General features: G+C 40.8%; 1 protein-coding gene across 3 annotated transcripts in view; it reads left to right on the forward strand.

Annotated features, from left to right (window-relative positions):
- Positions 1-19,323, forward strand: part of Nlrp2 (NLR family pyrin domain containing 2) — a 62,413-nt gene that overhangs the window by 34,816 nt on the left and 8,274 nt on the right. For all 3 annotated transcript variants that reach the window (XM_021236038.2, XM_040747864.1, XM_040747865.1), the window contains exons 4-9: positions 4,478-6,278; positions 8,415-8,585; positions 10,896-11,060; positions 13,774-13,944; positions 14,926-15,096; positions 18,645-18,815. In XM_021236038.2, the coding sequence (XP_021091697.2) occupies positions 4,478-6,278; positions 8,415-8,585; positions 10,896-11,060; positions 13,774-13,944; positions 14,926-15,096; positions 18,645-18,815 (2,650 nt within the window). The remainder of the gene's footprint in view (positions 1-4,477; positions 6,279-8,414; positions 8,586-10,895; positions 11,061-13,773; positions 13,945-14,925; positions 15,097-18,644; positions 18,816-19,323) is intronic.

Here is a 19,323-nt window from a genome sequence, read left to right on the forward strand (position 1 = left end):
ATGAGTATGTAATGACCTCCTTCATCTCTTTTGATTTTTATTTTAAAGTCTAGTTTGTTAGATATTAGGATTGCTACTCCGGCTTGTTTCTTGGGTCCATTCGATTGAAAAATTTTTTCCCAACCTTTAATTCTCAGGTAATGTCTGTCTTTAAGGGTAAGGTGTGTTTCCTGTATGCAGCAGAAGGAAGGGTTCTGTCTTCGAATCCAATCTGCTAGTCTGTGTCTTTTTATGGGTGAGTTAAGGCCATTAATATTGAGGGATATTAATGACCAATGATTGCTCATCCTTCTTCGATTTGCGATGGTTGTTGTTGGTGGAATTATGTGTGGAATTTCACCCCTTTGTTCTTTTGGCTGTTGGTAGAGAGAGATTCTCTAATGCTTATGTTTTTCTGGTTGTAGTTAGCTTCCTTGGGTTGGAGTTTTCCTTCCAAAATTTTCTGTAGGGCTGGGTTAGTGGACACATATTGCTTGAATCTAGTTTTGTCATGGAATATCTTGTTTTCTCCGTCTATAGTGATTGAGAGCTTTGCCGGGTACAGTAGTCTGGGCTGGCTTCCGTGGTCTCTTAGTGTAGGTAGAATATCTATCCAGGACCTTCTGGCTTTCAGCGTTTCCATGGAGAAATCAGGTGTAATTCTGATAGGTCTGCCTTTATATGTTACTTGACCTTTTTCCTTAGCTGCTCTTAATATTCTTTCTTTATTCTGTATGTTTGGGGTCTTGATTATTATGTGGCGAGGGGAATTTTTTTGTGGTCCACTCTATTTGGTGTTCTGTAGGCTTCTTGTACCTTCATTGGCATGTCTTTCTTAAGGTTGGGAAAGTTTTCTTCTATGATTTTGTTGATTATGCCTTCTGCCCCTTTGAGCTGGATTTCTTCTCCTTCTTCTATACCTATTATTCTTAGGTTTGGTCTTTTCATGGTGTCCCATATTTCCTGGATGTTTTGTGTTAAGGATTTGTTGGATTTAAGGTTTTCTTTGGTTGATAAATCCATTTCTCCTAGCGTATCTTCAACACTTGAGATTCTCTCTTCCATCTCTTCTATTCTGTTGGTAATGCTTGTATTGGTAGTGCCTGTCTGTTTGTCCAGCTTTTCTATTTTCTGCCTTTCTTCAGATTGTGTTTTTTTTAATGACTCTATTTCAGTTTTCAACCCTTGCAGTGTTTGCATTGCTTCTTGCAATTTTCTGTTTATCTGTTTGTCCGTTTGTTGCCTTTTATGAATTTTTTGGTTTGTTCTTTCTTCCATTTCTTGCATTTTTTGGTTTGTTTTTTGTTCCATTTCTCGCATTTTGTGCTTTGTTTCTTCTTCCATTTCCTGCCTTTTTTGGTTTGTTTCTTCTTCCATTTTTTTCATTTTTTGCTTTGTTTTTTCTTCCATTTCTTGCATTTTTTGCTTCATTTCTTCTTCCATTTCCTGCCTTTTTTGGTTTGTTTTTTCTTCCAATTCTTGCATTTTTTGGTTTGTTTTTTCTTCCATTTCTTGCATTTTTTGGTTTGTTTTTTCTTCCATTTCTTTGAGGGATTTTCCAATATCCTCTTTTAGGGCCTCTATCATTTTCATGAAAGTGCTTTTAAGGTCGTTCTCTTCTGCTTTGTCCGCATTGGAATGTTGGGGTCTTGCTGGTGTGGAGTCTCTAGAATCTGACGGTGTCATATTTGTTTTTCTGTTGCTGACTGTGTTTTTGTATTGTCTCTTTCCCATCTCTTCTTCTAGTGGGTGCAGAAAGAGCCCCTTACTGGTTTGGGTACCAGAGTTCCCTTTTGGTGGGTGCTAGCAAGTCCAATAATCTGGTGATTCTTCTATTCCTTGTCCGAATGCTGGTCCCGTGGGTGGAGAAGAACAGGAATCTGGGGCGCTTATCCTCTTACCTGGTCCCCTGGACCCTATGCTGGGTCCTGTTGTACTTGATCCAGAACAGCTACTCCCCTGGTCTCCCTGGGTCCTCTGGTTTCCTGGTCTCGTTGGTGGGAGAGAAGACCTGGGGTCTGGGTGCTTGGCTCCCGCCGGGATTGGGAGCTCTGTGCAGGTCCCAGGCGATCTGCAGGCACTGGAGCACAGGCCGGGAAGCCGGCCTGTTTACCTGATGCTGCTGGAAGAAGACCAGACAAGGTTTTGTAATTAAATTGGATTGGGTGTTTAGGTATTGACTAGTATACTATATATAATTATGGTTTTAATGACATTTTCCATACATATATAATGCATTTTTATTCACTCCTTGTTACCCTCTCTTGTCACCCTTCCACTCCTGATACCTTTTCTTTTCCCAGTTACTCCCTTGTGTGTGTGTGTGTGCGTGTGCGTGCACGTGCGATCCCATTTAGTGAAGATCATTCAATATACGCTTACTCTTGGCACTTGGCTACTTACAAAATGCTTTAGTAACAACTACTCGATGTAAAAAAAAAAGTTTTCCCTGACCAAAACTAACATTGCTAAACCGGACATCAATATTAGATGTTTAGAAAACTATTGACAAGCACATTGTGTCCATTTAGCCAAGTAATAGCAATGGTTTCCTCACGAGGGCCTCTGTCCCCCCAAGTCACAGTCCTGTGACCAGGTTTATAACACAATATAAGATTTAACTTTTTTCCTGTGCAGGCAGTATCAAAACCAGAAAGCAGGAATGGAGATGTGGCTTGGTTTTTAAGGCCATTTGCTGCCCTTCCAGTTCAGTTCTCAGCACCTACATCTTACTGACTCACACCATCTGTAACCCTAGCTCCTTGGGAGCTGATGCCTCTGACCTAAGTGGGCATCTGGATATAACCGCATTCGGATACACACATGCATAATTTAAAATAATTATAAAGTACTTTAAGATTCCAACCAGAAAGCATTTGGTTTGGCCCTCTAACAAGCATGCCATCATTGCTTCAGGGACACTGACCTGGCAGAGCATTACTGAGGCAGTCAGGACACAGCTGGGTAAGACCACACTGATGGTGATTCACCCCTAGCACTCACATCACAGAACTCTCCAGCAATATGAAAGCCCCAAGAGGGCAGTGAGTTTCCAGGTCAGTGTCAGTTTGATTTCTGTCTTACCACAAACATGTTTTTGTCTTGTGTCTAGCTCTGGTTAGCATCCAAGAGTAGTGGCAATAAACTTGTACTAATTCAGAAGAATCTGAAGCTTCGCTGGTCAATACCTTATAAGTAAGAAACACTTCTAACACTGAAATTTCCATTCAATGATATGCATGGAGGTTTTCTATAGTACTTTTAAAATAATATCTGTGTAGCCCAAGTTGACTGAGAATTTGCTAACAGATGAGGTTAGTCTTGTCCTTCTGCCTCAGCTTCCCCAGTGAGGAAATTATGACCATGAAACACCATGTTCAGGTTGCATTGAATTTGAATATAGCAAATATTTCTTAAAACAACTCCCCAGAGCATCTGACCTGGAAAGAGAGCTGCATACTCTTGTTATTTGCAGTTAAAGAAATACTGGGGGAAGACATCACAAACCTGGGAAAAACTAAGGTTTTGGAAGTAGAAAAGTTAGGTGTCATGAAAATAGAAAAGAAATTGTCTTGGAAAACAAAGATTAACAAGAGGAAGATAAGAGTACTTATGCGTACTTATGTGAATACATACATGTGTGAAAATTTGAGATGTGGTATGTGCATGAACATGCAAACATGAGTTCACTCATGTGTACACACATAGAAGCCAGAAATTGACATTAGGCGTATTCCTCTAGCATTCTCTACCTTATCTTTTGAGATAGGGTCTCCCACTGGCTCTGGAGCTCCGACTGGTTAGACTGTCTGACAATGAAGCCCAAGGGGATGTGGTATCTCCACCCATCCCACCTTCATAGCACTAAGGTGACAGGTACACACTAGGCTTGGTTTTTTTATGAGTGTTAGAGACTGAACTCAGGTTCTCCTGTTTGTGTGACAGATACTTTACCAAGTGAACCATCTCCCCAGCCCCTGACTATTTTAAAAGGTAAAAAGGGAGCTGAACCGTTCTAAATAAAGAGATCACTTTCCCATCAAAGCAATTTCCTCAGGTTTTTATTTCATCAGGCTAAAATAAACAGGGGCTGGAGAGATGGATCAGCGGTAAGAAATGCATACTGTTTTGCAAAAGACCTGAGTTTGGGTCCCAGCACACATATCGGGCTATTCTCAACCACCTGTAACTTTAGTCCAGGGGAAACAATGCCCTCTTTTGGCATGCCTGTGCACTGCATGCATGTATACATGCCCCCATACACTTACATATACATAATTAAGGCTTTTTTCATTATTTGAAATTGGACTCATTTTAAAAGCATATTTGAATAAGAAAATAAGATTTCTGAATCTTATCTTGCTGGAATAAACCTGGATTGAAGTTGGTCTTTAAGACCTGTGTTCCTCATTCTCCTTTCCTACTTTATACAAGATGATTTTTCACAATAACCAACCATGTTCTGTCTATCCCTTCCTCCCTATCACTGATGGTAAAGAGCACAAGCATAAGAAGAAATGGAAGAAAGAATACAGAGTGAGATGGAAGTTTAACTTCTGGCCTAAATGCATTGAAAACTTCTACGTGGAGACTGAGAGCTACAGAACACTCCTTACATTGTGTAATCCGAAGGCGAAAATGCCATCTGCTCATGCAATAGTGTTGCATGGCCCTCCAAACTCTGGCAAAACCACAATGGCAATGAGGCTAATGCTGCAATGGTCAGAGAGCAAGCAGGCCCAGATGTTCCCATGTGCCTTCTTCATCAGCTGCAGGGCAGTTAATAATACTAAGTCTTGCACTTTTGCACAGCTCCTTTCCCTGAAAAGTGCCAGCAGGAGAGATTATGTGGAGAAGTCCCTAGCTCTGGAAGAAAAATTGTTGTTTGTGGTGGATGGTTTTGATGAGCTGAGAGTCCCAGCAGGAGCTCTGTTCCAGGATATCTGCAGTGACTGGAACACAAAGAAGCCTGCAGCTGTCCTGCTGAGTAGTTTGCTGAAGAGGAAGATGGCACCACATGCCACACTGCTGGTGACCACACAGACACAGACTTTACGGCAAATCTACCTCATGATAGATCAGCCCTTCCTTATAGAAAATCAGGGCTTCTCAGAACAGGATATACAGGAATACTTTCAAAGATTCTTTAATGATGAGGTTGGCAAGGAGAAGAAGGGCGAGGTTAGTCTGTTTGGCGAGTTTGGCGAGTTTGGCGAGTTTGGCGAGTTTGGCAAGGTTGTCGAGGAGAAGGGGGGTGATGATGACGATGAGGAGGGTGAGGAGGAGGAGGAGGAGGAGGGAGAGGAGGAGGAGGAGGAGGAAGAAGAGGGTGAGGAGGAAGAGGAGGAGGGTGAGGAGGAGGACAGCGAGGAGGAGGAGGAGGAGGAAGAGGAAGAAAAGGCAATGAGAGCTCTCAATGCAGTGAGGTGCAATGCTGCTCTCTACGACATGGCCTCGAGTCCTGCTGCAAGTCTGATATTCTGCCTCTGTCTGGAGATAGCGATGAAAAAGGGAGAAGACCTTGCTCTGATATGCCAGTCACAGACCTCTATGTTCCTGAATTTCCTCTGCAAGATGTTCTCACCAGAAACCTATGAAAGCTATCTAAAAAATATATTCCAAATATCATTCAAGAATCTATGTCTACTGGCTGTTAATAATCTGTTGGAACAGCTGCCCATACTCTCTAAAAAAGACCTCTTGGAATTACTGCTGGACCGGGAAATACTGCACCCTTTTTTGTGCAGGTACATCGTGAAAAGTGACGATTACAGTTATTGCTACTCCTTCGTCTACCTCAAAGTCCAGCAGCTTCTGGCTGCCATAGCATTTGCTGATGGGCTCGAGAACGATACCTCTAAATATATTATGCAGAATATGCTTTCTAAGGAAGCAAGATTGAAAAACCCCAACCTGTCGGGAGTGCTACTCTTTATATTTGGCCTCTTGAATGAGACTCGACTTCAAGAGTTGGCAACCATTTTTGACTGGCAAATATCAATTGGGGTCAAGAGGAAATTCCTGGAGTGTGAGCCAGGGGAAAATAAACCCTTTCTATTACTGATGGATCTACAAGAGATTTTATCCTGTCTCTATGAATCTCAGGAGGAGGGGTTTGTGAAAGAAGCCATGGCCCTCTTTGAAGAAATCTCCTTGCATTTGAAAACCAACATGGACCTCATGCATGCTTCATTTTGCCTCAAGAATTCTCAAAATCTGCAGACAGTGTCCCTGCAAGTGGAAAAGGGGATCTTTCCCGAGAATGATGATGTGTTGGAGTCCACAGCTCGGGATCAAGGGTAAGAACTCTGTTTTCCTTCCTGGCGTCTTAACAACTTTCTCCATCTCATCCCATGTTTTGCAGGAAGGGGTTGAAGTCTCTTATCCTCTGTAGCTCAGGGTAGGGCATTTATACCTTCTGGACTTCCTTCCTACTTAATAATAAAAGTGAAATCGATGGCAGGGTTAAGGATGCCAGCCTAAAAGTTAAACATCTTGAAACCTTCTCTTTTGGTAAGCAATTCTTTTATTACTTTCCTTATACCATATTTATACATAATATTACTTGATTCTCCTTGACTATATACCCTCATCTCCCTGCCCACAATCTTATGTTTAAACACTTTCACTTGTGGGTATCCCCACTTCCACTTTTATATCACATGCAGTTTTATTAAACTTATGTATGTGTGTGCAGAAGTCAGAGGGTAACTCGTTCTCAGAGAAAAACAGGACTCCACTTGAACCATGTGTATCCTGATAATCAGGCTTGGCAGCAAGCTGCTTTTTCCAGTGACTAATCCTACCTGTCCTCATGTTACATGTTCTCTCTCATCCTATCTTTTAAAACTTTGTTTTCCCCATTCCTAGGTCATTTTCTATTTTTTCCTAAGTATGCAACACTATTAACCATCATGGAAATAGAAATGAAAGATATATTGAGGGTTTGGAGAGATGGTTCCTGAGTTAAGAGCACTCAACTGGTCTTCTAGAGGAGCTGAGTTCAATCCCCAGCACCTTTGTGGTGCTTATAATGGTCTATAACTCCAGTTCCAGGAGCATCTGGTGTCCTCTTTGGCCTTTATGGGTGCTAGGCATGTACATGGTACATAGACATACATGTAGGAAAAACACTCACACACATGAATCATAAATCTTCAAATCCATACATTCTGCCTTAACCTGCCATTACCTTATGTTTGTCAGTCTCAAGTACTATTTCAATACTTATGTTTTTTTAAATTTCTATGTATGATAAAACATTCAGTATTTGCCCTTCTGGTTCAGTTACTTCACTTTACATAATGTCTTCTAGTTCCCTGTGCTACTGAAAATGACTATATAGCATTGTTCTGTAAAAAAACAATTGAGCCATAGCAATTGCAGTAAATGGATGGAATTGGAAATTACTAAGCCAAGAAGCCAGATTCAGACAAATACTCTGTTCTCTCTAAAAAAAACTAATTCTACATTTTAATTTTTGTATTTTGTATGTGTGTATATAAACACATGTGGAAAGTTAAATTGTAAAAGTACAAACAACTGTAGTGATTTTTTGTGAAGTGAACACAAACTGTAGGCAGCTGGGAGAAGAAAACATAAATTGAGGCATTGTCTCCATCAGATTGGCTTGTAAGCAAGTCTGTGGGACATTTTATTTTGGTTCATATTGATGTGGGGGAGGGCCCAACCCACTGTGGGTTGTTTCATTCCTGAGCTGGTCATCCTAGGTGGTATTAGAAAGCAGGTTGTTCAAGACAGTTAGCAGTGTTCCTCCAGGGCCTGTTCCTGCCTTTAGTTTCCACCCTTGGTCATAGACTGTGATCAGGAAGAGAAAAAAGCAAAATCAACCCTTTACTCTTCATGTTGCTTTTGGTCATGGTGTTTAATCACAGAAGCAGAGAAGCAAAATAGACCAGGTGTCATGGGATGGAAAGATATCTTACCAAAAGAAATAGAGGTCATAAAATGTGTTGCGTGAAGACCTAAGGGAACTCTGTAGAAGCAAAGGGGACCAGAAAGAAACAGGCAGGGGAGTGGAGTAGAACCAGTAAGGATGACGTGTAGGAAAACTGCTGTAACAACCATCCTTTGGATACTGATAGGAAAGATGAATGTCAAGAACTTTTGTAGAAAACTATGGGGATGGCTCAGTCCTTAAGCTCAATCCTTAAATCACTTAGATTGAGGCAAATGGGGAGACCTGAATTTAGATGACAGAACCCACATAAAAACACAAGGGAGTGCATACCTGGAATGTCGGCCATAGCAAAGTAGACACAGGTAGATCCCTGGAAACTTGTGTCTTGATTGCCTGATCTACTTGTTGAAATGTCAAACCCATGAAAGATTCTCCCTCAAGCTAAAGATGCCTGAAGATTTAGGGGGCATGTGAGTACATGTAGAAATGAAAATTAGTCTTTTTCTTTTTGTAGGTCTCAGGATGACCAACGCCTGCTAAATTTCTGGACAGACTTTTGTGACATGTTTCATTCAAATAAGAAACTGGTCTTTCTGGACATCAGCGAGAGCTTCCTCAGCAGCTCCTCACTGCAGATTCTTTGTGACAAACTGTCCTCTTCTGCCTGCCATCTCCAGAAAGTAGTGTAAGTAGGATCTGATCTCCAGAGAAGATTCCCCCTAGCATAGGACCAAAGTGCTCACATTTTAGTACTAGAAGAAATTCTCAAACTCATATCCCAGACTCTAACCAGGTACTTAAGATACAGGGAATTTAGGGGTTGTGCCCTTAATTTTGCCAAGAGAAGAATCCTGCAGTATCTTCAGTATAATGCAGGATACAGTTTTTGATGTTCACAAACAACCATAAGAAAAATAATCAAGATCCCTAGGCAGTTTGAGTCTTACTGTGGCCAACATTAGTCTGTAAGTAGAACAGAGTCCCCGACCTCTGTGGGCACTTGAGCTATGTGTCTGTTGGAGGAGAAAGGTTGATTTGTGCATTGTAGAATGGGGAGCAGTGTCCCAGACCTCCACATGCCATATATTAACAGCATTTCCTTCCTACAGTCATGAGTTACCTCAGTGTTTGCAGGTATCATCTAGTGTCCCAGGAGTGGCAGCATCATGTCAGGCTGGTGTAGAGAGATAGAGAGCAATATGCCTATGGCATGAGCTTGGAAAGTCAACTGGGTAAGGTGTGTGTGTCCATTTTTAATGACATGTATGCAAATGAATGAAATTGGACTGAAAGGTGTCAGTTAAAATATTGACAGGGGAAAGGTACATCCGTAACTTAATGAGTGCAGAGTGTGGAAAACTTTTCAGTCTTCCTTGATGTTCATCTGTGGATTGTGTGTCTAGAAGGCTTAAATCTAGAAAGATGTGAGTCACAAAGGTTTCAGGGAAATTTCTTTAATTTTACATTTATGAGATTTTTTATGCATGTATGTATATTCGCCATGTGATTGTCTGGTGTCAATGCCCTGAAACTAGAGTGGCAGACAGTAGTGAGCCATTATGAGAGTACATGGAACTAAACCTGGACCCTCTGCAAAAGTAACAAGTGCTCTTAACCACTGAGCCATCTCTCTGACACATATTGTTCTTTCTTGATGTATAAGAATAAAACCCCTCATACAATAAGGATTGTGCTGGACCTACAATCTGATTCTAATTACAGTAGAGCACCTCACAGTCTTCCACAGGACACGGCCTTTGTGTAAAGGGGCCCATTAGCAACACTTCAAAGAAAATGGATGTTGCCTCTTTCTTTCCCCCCATTAAAAAAAAGATTTTTTTTTGTATGTGTGGAAGATGGCTTGTTACTTAGTCTTCTTTTGTAGGTGTTGGAAATCAGTAAAGAAACCAGGACTTCAGATAGTTTCTAAGGAGAAATGTTGATCAATGAAACAAAGCTTTAGTTGAGATGAGTAAGATCTGGAACTAGCATATGCTGTAATGTCACTGTAGTAGCAATATCATGATGCATAGTCCATCTTTGCTGAGAGGCATGATGGTAAATTGGAGGGGATGGTTTAGAGACAGGGTCTTACTATGTAGCCATGACTTTCCCACAACTTCTGTAGACCAAGTTGGTTTCAGACTTCTGACAATCGACTTGCCTCCTGTGTATTGGGATTATAGACCTATGCCACCACACATGACAGGAGAGCATGGGTCTTCCATGTTTTCTCACACAAAAAAAGAAAATGATATTTTACAAAATATGACCTTGAGTTCCATCCATTTTTGTAACATTATCTCCAGGGGATCTGATGCCCCCTTCTGGACTCTGAGGGCAGATGCACTCCCATGAGTATATACACATACATACATAAACAGACATACATGCAGAGTCACATAATTAAAAATAAATCTATTAAAATATATCTTGTAGAGAGAATATCATATGATTGCAATAAAAGGAGCATCTTTCCCCAAATCAGCATGTTTTTAGATCATTTCTGAGGTGTAGGATTTTAGCTGTAAAGTAAAAAACATGGTAGATGTGTGAGATGATGGGTATGATAATTGGCTTGATTGGGTCAATTATCCCACAAAGTGTACATATAACAAAACAATTCTATATGATTAAAAAGCCTTTTCTTTTTGGCCAAAAATTCCTTGAAGAATGGGGGTGGTTTAATGTATGGGTAAGGTAAAATGTAAACATACTGCATTCCTTTGTTTCTATTTATAGTAGAGGTATAGAAAATCAAAAATTCCATATCTTTAGAAATGTTTATTACTTTGTTATTTTGTGGAGAGGTATGTGATGTATATATTTGTGTGAATGGAGGTCAAAGGACAATTTTCCAGAATTGATTCTTTCCTTTGACCATGTTGGTCCCAAGTGTATCAAACTGACATTGATAGCTCTGGTGGCAAGTACCTTTATTTACTGAGCCATTTCATCAGCACTCAAGATCTCCTCTCTGTATTCTTTTCCTCAGTCTCAAAAATATCTCCCCAGCTGATGCATACAAGAAATTGTGCCTCATTTTTAATGGTTATGAAACCCTCTCGCATCTGACCCTGAAAGGTGACAACCTGTGCACCATACTTCCCTCACTGTGTGGGGTTGTGAAACATCCATCATGCAAGCTGAAGTATCTCAGGTACATCTCTTCATCCCTGAAAGTCTGGTCATGGAAAAGTATCTCAGGTCTTGCTAAATAGAAAGTCTAAGTTAGAAGGAAAGATTGCTTATTATTCAAAAACAAAACAAAACAAAAATACTACCACTTAGGTCACATGGACCAGAAGATGAACAAAGAATTCAGTCTTTGCTGGATGGTAGTGGCACACACTTTTAATACCAGCACTTGGGAGGCAGAGGTAGGCAGATATCTGTGAGTTTGAGACCAGGCTGGTCTAAAGAATTAGTTCCAGGACAACCTCCAAAGCACAGAGAAACCCTGTCTCGAAAAACCAAAAAAAAAAAAAATTCAGTCTTCATCTTCCCTGGCCTCTGAACAACCTAAACAATGCTGTGTGTGTGTGTGTGTGTGTGTGTGTGTGTGTGTGTGTGTGTGTGTGATAACCCTGTGACCAAGAAACTCCTAGAATCTGAGTAACAACCCTATCAGGTCATGTGCTTGTGGTTGTGGTTATATTCTTCTTGGGTCATGATTCAGAACTTAAGCTTGAAGGCCCCATCTTCCTTCCCAGCATAAAAGACTTCTCCAGAGCATCAGTTAAGCCATTTCCTGGCATCACCCTTGATTGAGATGGTCTTGATTAGTGAATCCACCACCCCATCCTATTATCCACGAATCTTAACATGACATTTGAACCAGCATTAGGAACACAGGATAAGACCACAAACTGTGTTTCTGTCTTCTCTGATATGTGATTTTAACCCATTTGACCAGGTCATCTTGTGTCACTAGAGGAGTTACCATACATCCCAAAATGACTTGGAGATGAGGTAAAAAGTCATGGGACAAGTTGTAACTTCTGTCAATACCATCCATTCATCCATGGCAAATTCTTTTTTTCTTTTCCTCATAAGATTATCAGGGAGTGAAAGTGTATTGTACCATGATAAATAAGTGACCCAGAGACAGATACTGGGTTTCAAGCTTCAAGTTGGATATCAGAAAAGCAGTCAACCACTAGCTCTTACTTCTACCTTAGCTCAGACCAAAGGGGCAATCCTCAGACTTCACTGCTCCTTAGAATCACTCAGAATGCTATGCTTTCCTCAAGGTGGCTAGAGACTATATGCTTTCCTATCCTCAATGTGGCTGGAGAATGAATGCCAGCTTTGAGACCTTTCTCCTGTCTTAAATGTCTTCCTAATGCTGGGACTAAAGGCACGTGAGGTGCTGGCATCAAAGGCATGGGCTCTATTACTTTTTACTCTTGTGTAGGCCATGGTGGCCTTGAACTAACAGAGATCCTGAGTTCTGGAACTAAAGATGTGTACCACCACTGCCTGATCTCTCTAGCTTGAGGCTGACTTTGCTTTCTGAATCCTTAGGCATGCTTTAATAAATCTCAAATAATATATCACCCCAGTGTATGACTTGACTTGGGACTCAATTTTCATTTTAAGTGGATAAGTTAATGCCTAGAATGAAAGTAAATTCTATTTTAAGTTCAATGCATGTGTTTTTTGGAAGTAATCTGCAGTGTATATAACATAACCTTGATTTAATTTAGTTACATAGTTATGGTGTAGGCTCAGGGAGGCTCTTCATTTTTAGTACATTTTAACTATGTGACAGATATCACATTTATACATTCAAAGTGAAGATACACCTTTTATTTCCAACATAAAAATGGAGGTATTAAAACTGCCGCATGCCTATGGTCATGGGACTGGGGAAGCTGAGGGAGGAGTTCTGCAAGTTTGAAGTCGCATAGTGAGACCCAGTCTCAAAAATAGAGGTTGGTTTGGTGGTGCATACCTTTGATCCAAGGACTTGGGAGGCAGAGGCAGGTGGATCTTTTGAATTTGAGGGTAGCCTGGTATACATAATGAGTTTGGGGCCAGTCAGGGCTATACAGACCCTGTCTCAAAACTTTACCTGTACATTCATAAATTCATTACAATACAATTAGCACTTCACCACTGCACATGGATGTGTGGCCATCCACTGAGGCATAGGCAACATATCAGTGACTACAACACCAAACAAAAAGTGACTTTCCCTCCCATAACTGCTGCCAAATGTCAATATCTCTTCAGCTAAGGATGGGGCTAAAAGAACATAAATTTGGGAAGGAAATTTGTTGAGTTGGCAGGGGTGGAGATTAGTAGAAGATGATGTGAATAAGATATATGTGTGTATGAAATATTAAAAGAGTAAAATATGAGACATTTTTACTGTGTAGTTATGAATGGCTGAGAACTCACTATGTAGACTAGACTGGCCTGGAACCCACAGATCTGCCTCTGCCTCATGAGCGCTGTATTAAAGGCATGCATTGTCAAAATTTATGTGAGAAAATTAAACTTGGTTGAACCTAGGCAACTAGACAATATTTTCATACTCAACCAAGAGAGGAAGACCACAAAAAAGCCCAAGAATATAAACATTCTGCCCTTGGACAACTAGGAAGTAAATTTTCCTATAGTAGGAAAATATCCATGGGAAGCTCAACCAAGGAGAACAAGCTTGATCAGAAACAATCTGACCACTTCAAGTAGCCCTTTCTGTTAGCTTTTTACAAGCCTGATTTGATGTTCTGTTGTTTCTTGCAATTTATTCTTTTAATCTGGCTCACTATGCACTCACTGTACTCACTCACAACTGGAAGAAAAGCTCTCTTACATAATTCTCTGAACCATTAAGAACATACTTGTTTTCATTTCTCCCACAGTCTGAGTTCTTGTCCTACTGCTATTCAGAAATGGAATGACTTCTTCCAAGTCCTGAAAGTCAGTCAATCCCTGACATGTCTGGACCTCACAGACAACAAACTCTTGGACCAGGGTATCAGGCTGCTGTGTAACACTTGGAAGCAACCAAACAACACACTGCAGAGGGTGTCGTGAGTATCACCTCTCTTGCTGTGGAGCATCTCTTTGGAGTTAGAGCTGTAGGGAGGAGAGACATGTATGATACTATACTTACCAGGCAATCCATTTGAGTCTCTGTGGATGCAGATAACTGCTTCTGAGTTTTTGGCTCTGCATTACACATTTTGCTCTTCTCGTTCTTTGTATTGAGAATTTCATACATGCAATTTGATAAAATTCATTCCCTATTTTCCTTTCTCTGAATTCCCTCATCCTCTTTCACCATTCCCTCCCAATCCATAGAGTTTATTTACTGTAATTTGGAGTGTGGCAATCTACTGGAGCATGGGCCACTTCTCAGAAATCAATCCCTGAAGAAAATTTGACTCTTCTCCCCCCAGCATCCATCAGCTGTCAATATATCCTCAGCTATGGGATAGGAATGTGAGCCCTTCCCTCATCCATACTGAGATTTTGGCTGACTTGGTCTTATGATAGCTTCCCTCATTCTAAATCCCTCAAGTGATCATGACTGTGTGATGGAATCAGGAAAAACTTGAGGATTTTACCTTCTGGAGACAGCTGGAAATGCCCTCTCCTGTTTTACTAGCTGTAGGGTTTTTTGTTTGTTCATTTGATTTTGGTTGGGTTTTCTTTTTAGGTGGGATTTTTTTACAGTTTCATACATGTATACCATGCATAATTGACACTCTTACCCCTACCTCCCAGTCTTTCCTCTTAACAGTCTCTCATTTATCTCTATTCATTTTGTTTTGTGACCCACCAAGATTAACCAGAGCCATCTGTGAGACTGTGGGTTTGGAGCTACATGTTGGAGCTTGGTGGGCTCAGCAAAAGAGACACAAATAAGGATAGTAATTCTGCTTCTTCCAAAATCTATGCATATTCACAATTAAGAGGTAAAGGGTAGGGTCCTGTGAGCATCTACCCTTCTTAGACTGATTGTTGGTAGAGCTAGTCCTGTGTCGTCTAGCTGTGTGATTCATCCATAGGTTGGAGAACTGTCACCTCACAGAAGGCTGTTGCAAGGACATCTCTTCCATTTTGGTGGTCAGCCAGACCCTGACACACCTCAACCTGGCCAAGAACACTCTTGGAGATAATGGAGTGAAGATCCTGTGTGAAAGCTTAAGCTACCCCGAGTGTAAACTACAGACCTTGGTGTAAGTCTTCTCTGCCTGTAAGTTTTGGAGGTGTGTGTGTGTGTGTGTGTGTGTGTGTGTGTGTGTGTGTGTGTGTGTGTGTGTGTGTGTGCATGCATGCTCAAGTAGGATACATGTAAAAGTAATTCATGATTATTCAAAATATCAAAAATATGGTAATGATCTTCCAGGTAAGAATGATATAAGAAATGGCATTGACTGGGTAGTATCCTAATGCTAACAGATATATGCAGCATGAGTAAAGCATGGATTTTTGTATTCCCACCATTATAGAATATGAATATGTAGTGCTAATTGTAGAGTGAAGCCTTTTCCTTGCCTGCCGCTTTGGTTTTTCCCCACCAGTCACCTGGGCTCTGCCAAGTTGTAGTCCCCAAATAACACACAAGATGCTGTATTATGAAGCTGTTGGCTTTGCTTGTTTCTTACTGGCTATCTCTGACTTAACTATTTACCCCATAACTGAGAAAAGGGTCTGGGCTACATGGTGACTCCCTGTGGTTCTCCTTCCCAGAGTACTCCTTGACTCCTAGTCCCACCTATCTTGCTTCCCTATTGGCCAACAGTGCTTTATTGACATATACACAGGACTTTTCCATCAGCTAATATTCTATAGTGAATTGAGATGGAACTCTGGTTTCTAGAACTGACTTCCATTTTGTCTTTGTTTGAGACAGTATCTTATGTATCTCAGGCTGGCCTTGAATTTATATCAGATGATGACTTTGGACTTCTGATCCTCCACCTACCAAGTACTTGGATTGTAAGGATGTGCCACCATGCCTGGATTTTTCTTTGTTCTTCTGTTTGTTTTCTGTAAAGTATGACCCACTAAGCCCAATTAGTACTGCTGACATGAATTGAGTATAGGATCATCCATGTGAGGCATGGGCAACCTATAAGTAATCACCTCCCAAAGAATAGTGACTCTCCCTCCCCCAGCAGCCACCAACTACCAATGTCTTCTAGCTAGGGGTAGGACCTCAGGAAACCTTCTTCATACATGCAGAATTTTTGCCTGACTTGGTCTTCTGTAGGTTACCACAGGTGTTGTGACTTCACGTGAGCCACAGCCACGTCATGTCCAGAAGACACTATTTCACAGCACTCCTGCCCATCCTCCATCAGTCACATTATTTCAATATTTTTATGAGAGGAATTCACTAAAAACAATCCTCCTGCCTTAGACTCCTAAGTGATGTGCCATCAAACCCAGCTTGACTTCCCCTTCAAATCTGTTCTTATTAATATGTAATATAAAGTATTCAGGGATGGATAACAGTGGAATCAACTTGTCCACAAATTCAGTATGACCATGGTGCTCATCCTGGAATCTATAGGGCCCATTTTCTTTTTAATATAATTTTTAATTTTTGATATTATAATATAATTTCAACATTTTCCCCTTCCTTTTCTTCCCTCCAAATCTTCCCATATATCCCTCCCCACTCTCCTTCAAATTCATGACCTCTTGTCACTAATTTTTACCGATTGTACATATATATATATACATATATAACCTGTTGAAACCATATAGTGTTATTATAGGCATGTTTTCAGGGCACTGGACCACCAGTTGGTGGTTCCAAGGGATAGACCACCTCTCCTGCTCCCAGCTTTCCTCAGTTGCCTATTCTTCTTTGTGTAGGGTTGAGTCCTCATGTTTTTTTCTGTCTAGTTTTGCCTGTCCATTAGGATCATCCTTATTCAGTTCATGTTTGGGCAGTCATGTTGGCAAAACTCTTGAGTGTAGCTTCTGACATTAATGGGCAACACAATCTCATAGTACACTCTCTGATCCCCTGGCTCTTTCAATGTTTACCCACTCTTCTGCAGTCTTCCCTGAGCCTCAGGTGTAAGAGTGTTTTAAAGATATACCCATTAGAACTGGGCTCCAGAACTCTGCATTTTGATTGGTTGTGTTCTTCAGTGGTCTCTAACAATTCAAATTAGAAGATTCATAGAATTTCCAAAGTCTAGTGAGAATGTACTGGCCACTCTCCAGAGATTGTGTTAGCATTGGTAACACTGCTATTCTGGGTAACAGAGATCACTGGCAACATTAAAACACTGGCTCTTTTGGAAGTCACCAGTACAGTTTGCTCTCATTTGCTTCCTATGACAGTGATAAAATACCATGACAGAAAGCAACTTGGGGAGGAAAAGGTTCTTCTCATGTTACACCTTGTAGTGCATCATGAAGGGAAGTCAAGACAGGACCTGGATGTTGGAGCTGATGCAGAGACCATGGAGGAGTGCTGCTTATTGGCATGCTCACTTGATTTCTTACACAACCCAGGACTACATGCCCAAGAGTGGCATGACTTAGAGTGGGCCAGGCCTTCCCACATCAACCATTAATCAAGAAAATGCCCTACAATCTTGCCTACAAGCCAATCTTATGAAGGCCCTTTCTTCCCAGATGACTAGCTTCCCAGATAATTTGTCTACAAGCCAATCTTATGGTCCTTTCTTCTTCTCAAATGACTCTAGCTTCTGTCAAGTTGACCAAAGAATAAAATAGTGCAGTTTATGTACAAGGTCCTGGGTTCCATCCTCAACATTACAAAAGGAAGAAAGGAGTGAAGAAGGGAAGCATTTGCAAAGTTTACTATAGTTTTAAACTTTGTTATACCTTTAAAGCATATAGGGCCTGATAGTTACTTGGTTGTTTACATGTGATGAAATACTGAGTTCATGGTTAGAGACAGATGGAAGGAAAGAACTCCCCAGCAATACACTATGATCCAAAGCCTTGAAGAACCTACCCACTAAGTAGCCCTATCTTGAATTTACAGTCTAATTATGTTAGAAGGCACTATCATTAGTCCAGCCATGATGGCACATGAGGTAGGATCATATAGCCTGTCTGAAAAAAATAACCATCACAGAAAAGTCACCACTCCCAAGATAACCAAACACAGCCATGAAATAACAATTATCCGCATTGATTAAGCACCTGCTGGGTAGAAGCACACTGCTAGGAACTTACATTGATCTCAGCCCATCCATAAAATACTACAAATTTCATGGTTTATTTGCTGAGGGATGAGAGCTGCTTTTACCTATGAGCATAAGTATTCAAAAAGCAATTGGAAAATGTGAATCCATTGAATGAAGAGGTGTTATAGATTCTCTTCTAAAGACTTTGCTTTCTTTTAGCCACAGGTAGTTGTCTTGTTTGACAGAAGCAGGCATGAGCTTCCTTCTCATTCCAATTAACCTTATTTTCTTATTTTTTTTGAATTTTATGTATACAATGTATTTTTTGTATTTTAATCATATTCACTTTCTACCAACTTCTCTATAGAAGGGGGAGACATTTAAGTGGGACAGAAAAGATGATCAAGGAGTATTTTTTCTTGCAAATCTATAATGGAAAGCCACTCTACGATTTCATTCTAATGTCCTAATTTATTCCAACATCTCTAAGCATGGCTAAAACCCATGGCTTGAGGTAGAAGGCTGTGGTTTAAGCGCATCATCCGAGAATAGACTAATGGGTTCACTTGTTCCTGATTTTTGTTCCTGTGCATGTGGTTTTCCAGACTGTGGTCCTGTAACATCACCAGCGATGGCTGCTGCCATCTCTCAAAGATGCTCAGACAAACACCGAGTCTGAAGCACTTGGATCTGGGACAGAATTGCATCAGAAATGCGGGCGCGAAGTTTCTGTGTGAGGCTTTGAAGGAACCACATAGTAACTTGAAAAGTCTGTGGTGAGTTAATGCCTTGCTGAACTGTAATCTGTACCTCAAATGAGTTGTCAAGTGTAGCAGATGCCTTCAGGAGCAATACAGAGGACTTGACTCAAGTCAGTTGAATATTGTATCACATCTTTCAGTATATATATCTATGGTTGATGAATAGAGGTCAATAAGACAACATGTAAGGGGTTGGTTCTATCCTCTCATCATTGGGATCTGAAGTCTCAACCTAGAACATCTGACTTTGCAGGAAGTGCCTTTACCCACAGATCTATCTCTCCAGCCCTAGCTGAGTATTAAAAGTCATCTGGCAAGGGGATGGAAAAATGATAGTTCAGCAGTTAAGATAACTTGCTGTTCTTACAGACAACTCAAGTTTTGTTCCCAAGCCCACATCTGGTGGCTCCAAACAACCTGTAACTCCAGCTCAGGAAATCTGCTGCCTTCTTATGACCTCCCTGGGCACACAACCATGTATGTAAAATTAAAAAAAAATAGAAGTTAGCTAGTGGAAATGATT

Source organism: Mesocricetus auratus, unplaced genomic scaffold (genome assembly GCF_017639785.1).
Source record: "Mesocricetus auratus isolate SY011 unplaced genomic scaffold, BCM_Maur_2.0 Super-Scaffold_100006, whole genome shotgun sequence".
NCBI lineage: Eukaryota > Metazoa > Chordata > Mammalia > Rodentia > Cricetidae > Mesocricetus > Mesocricetus auratus.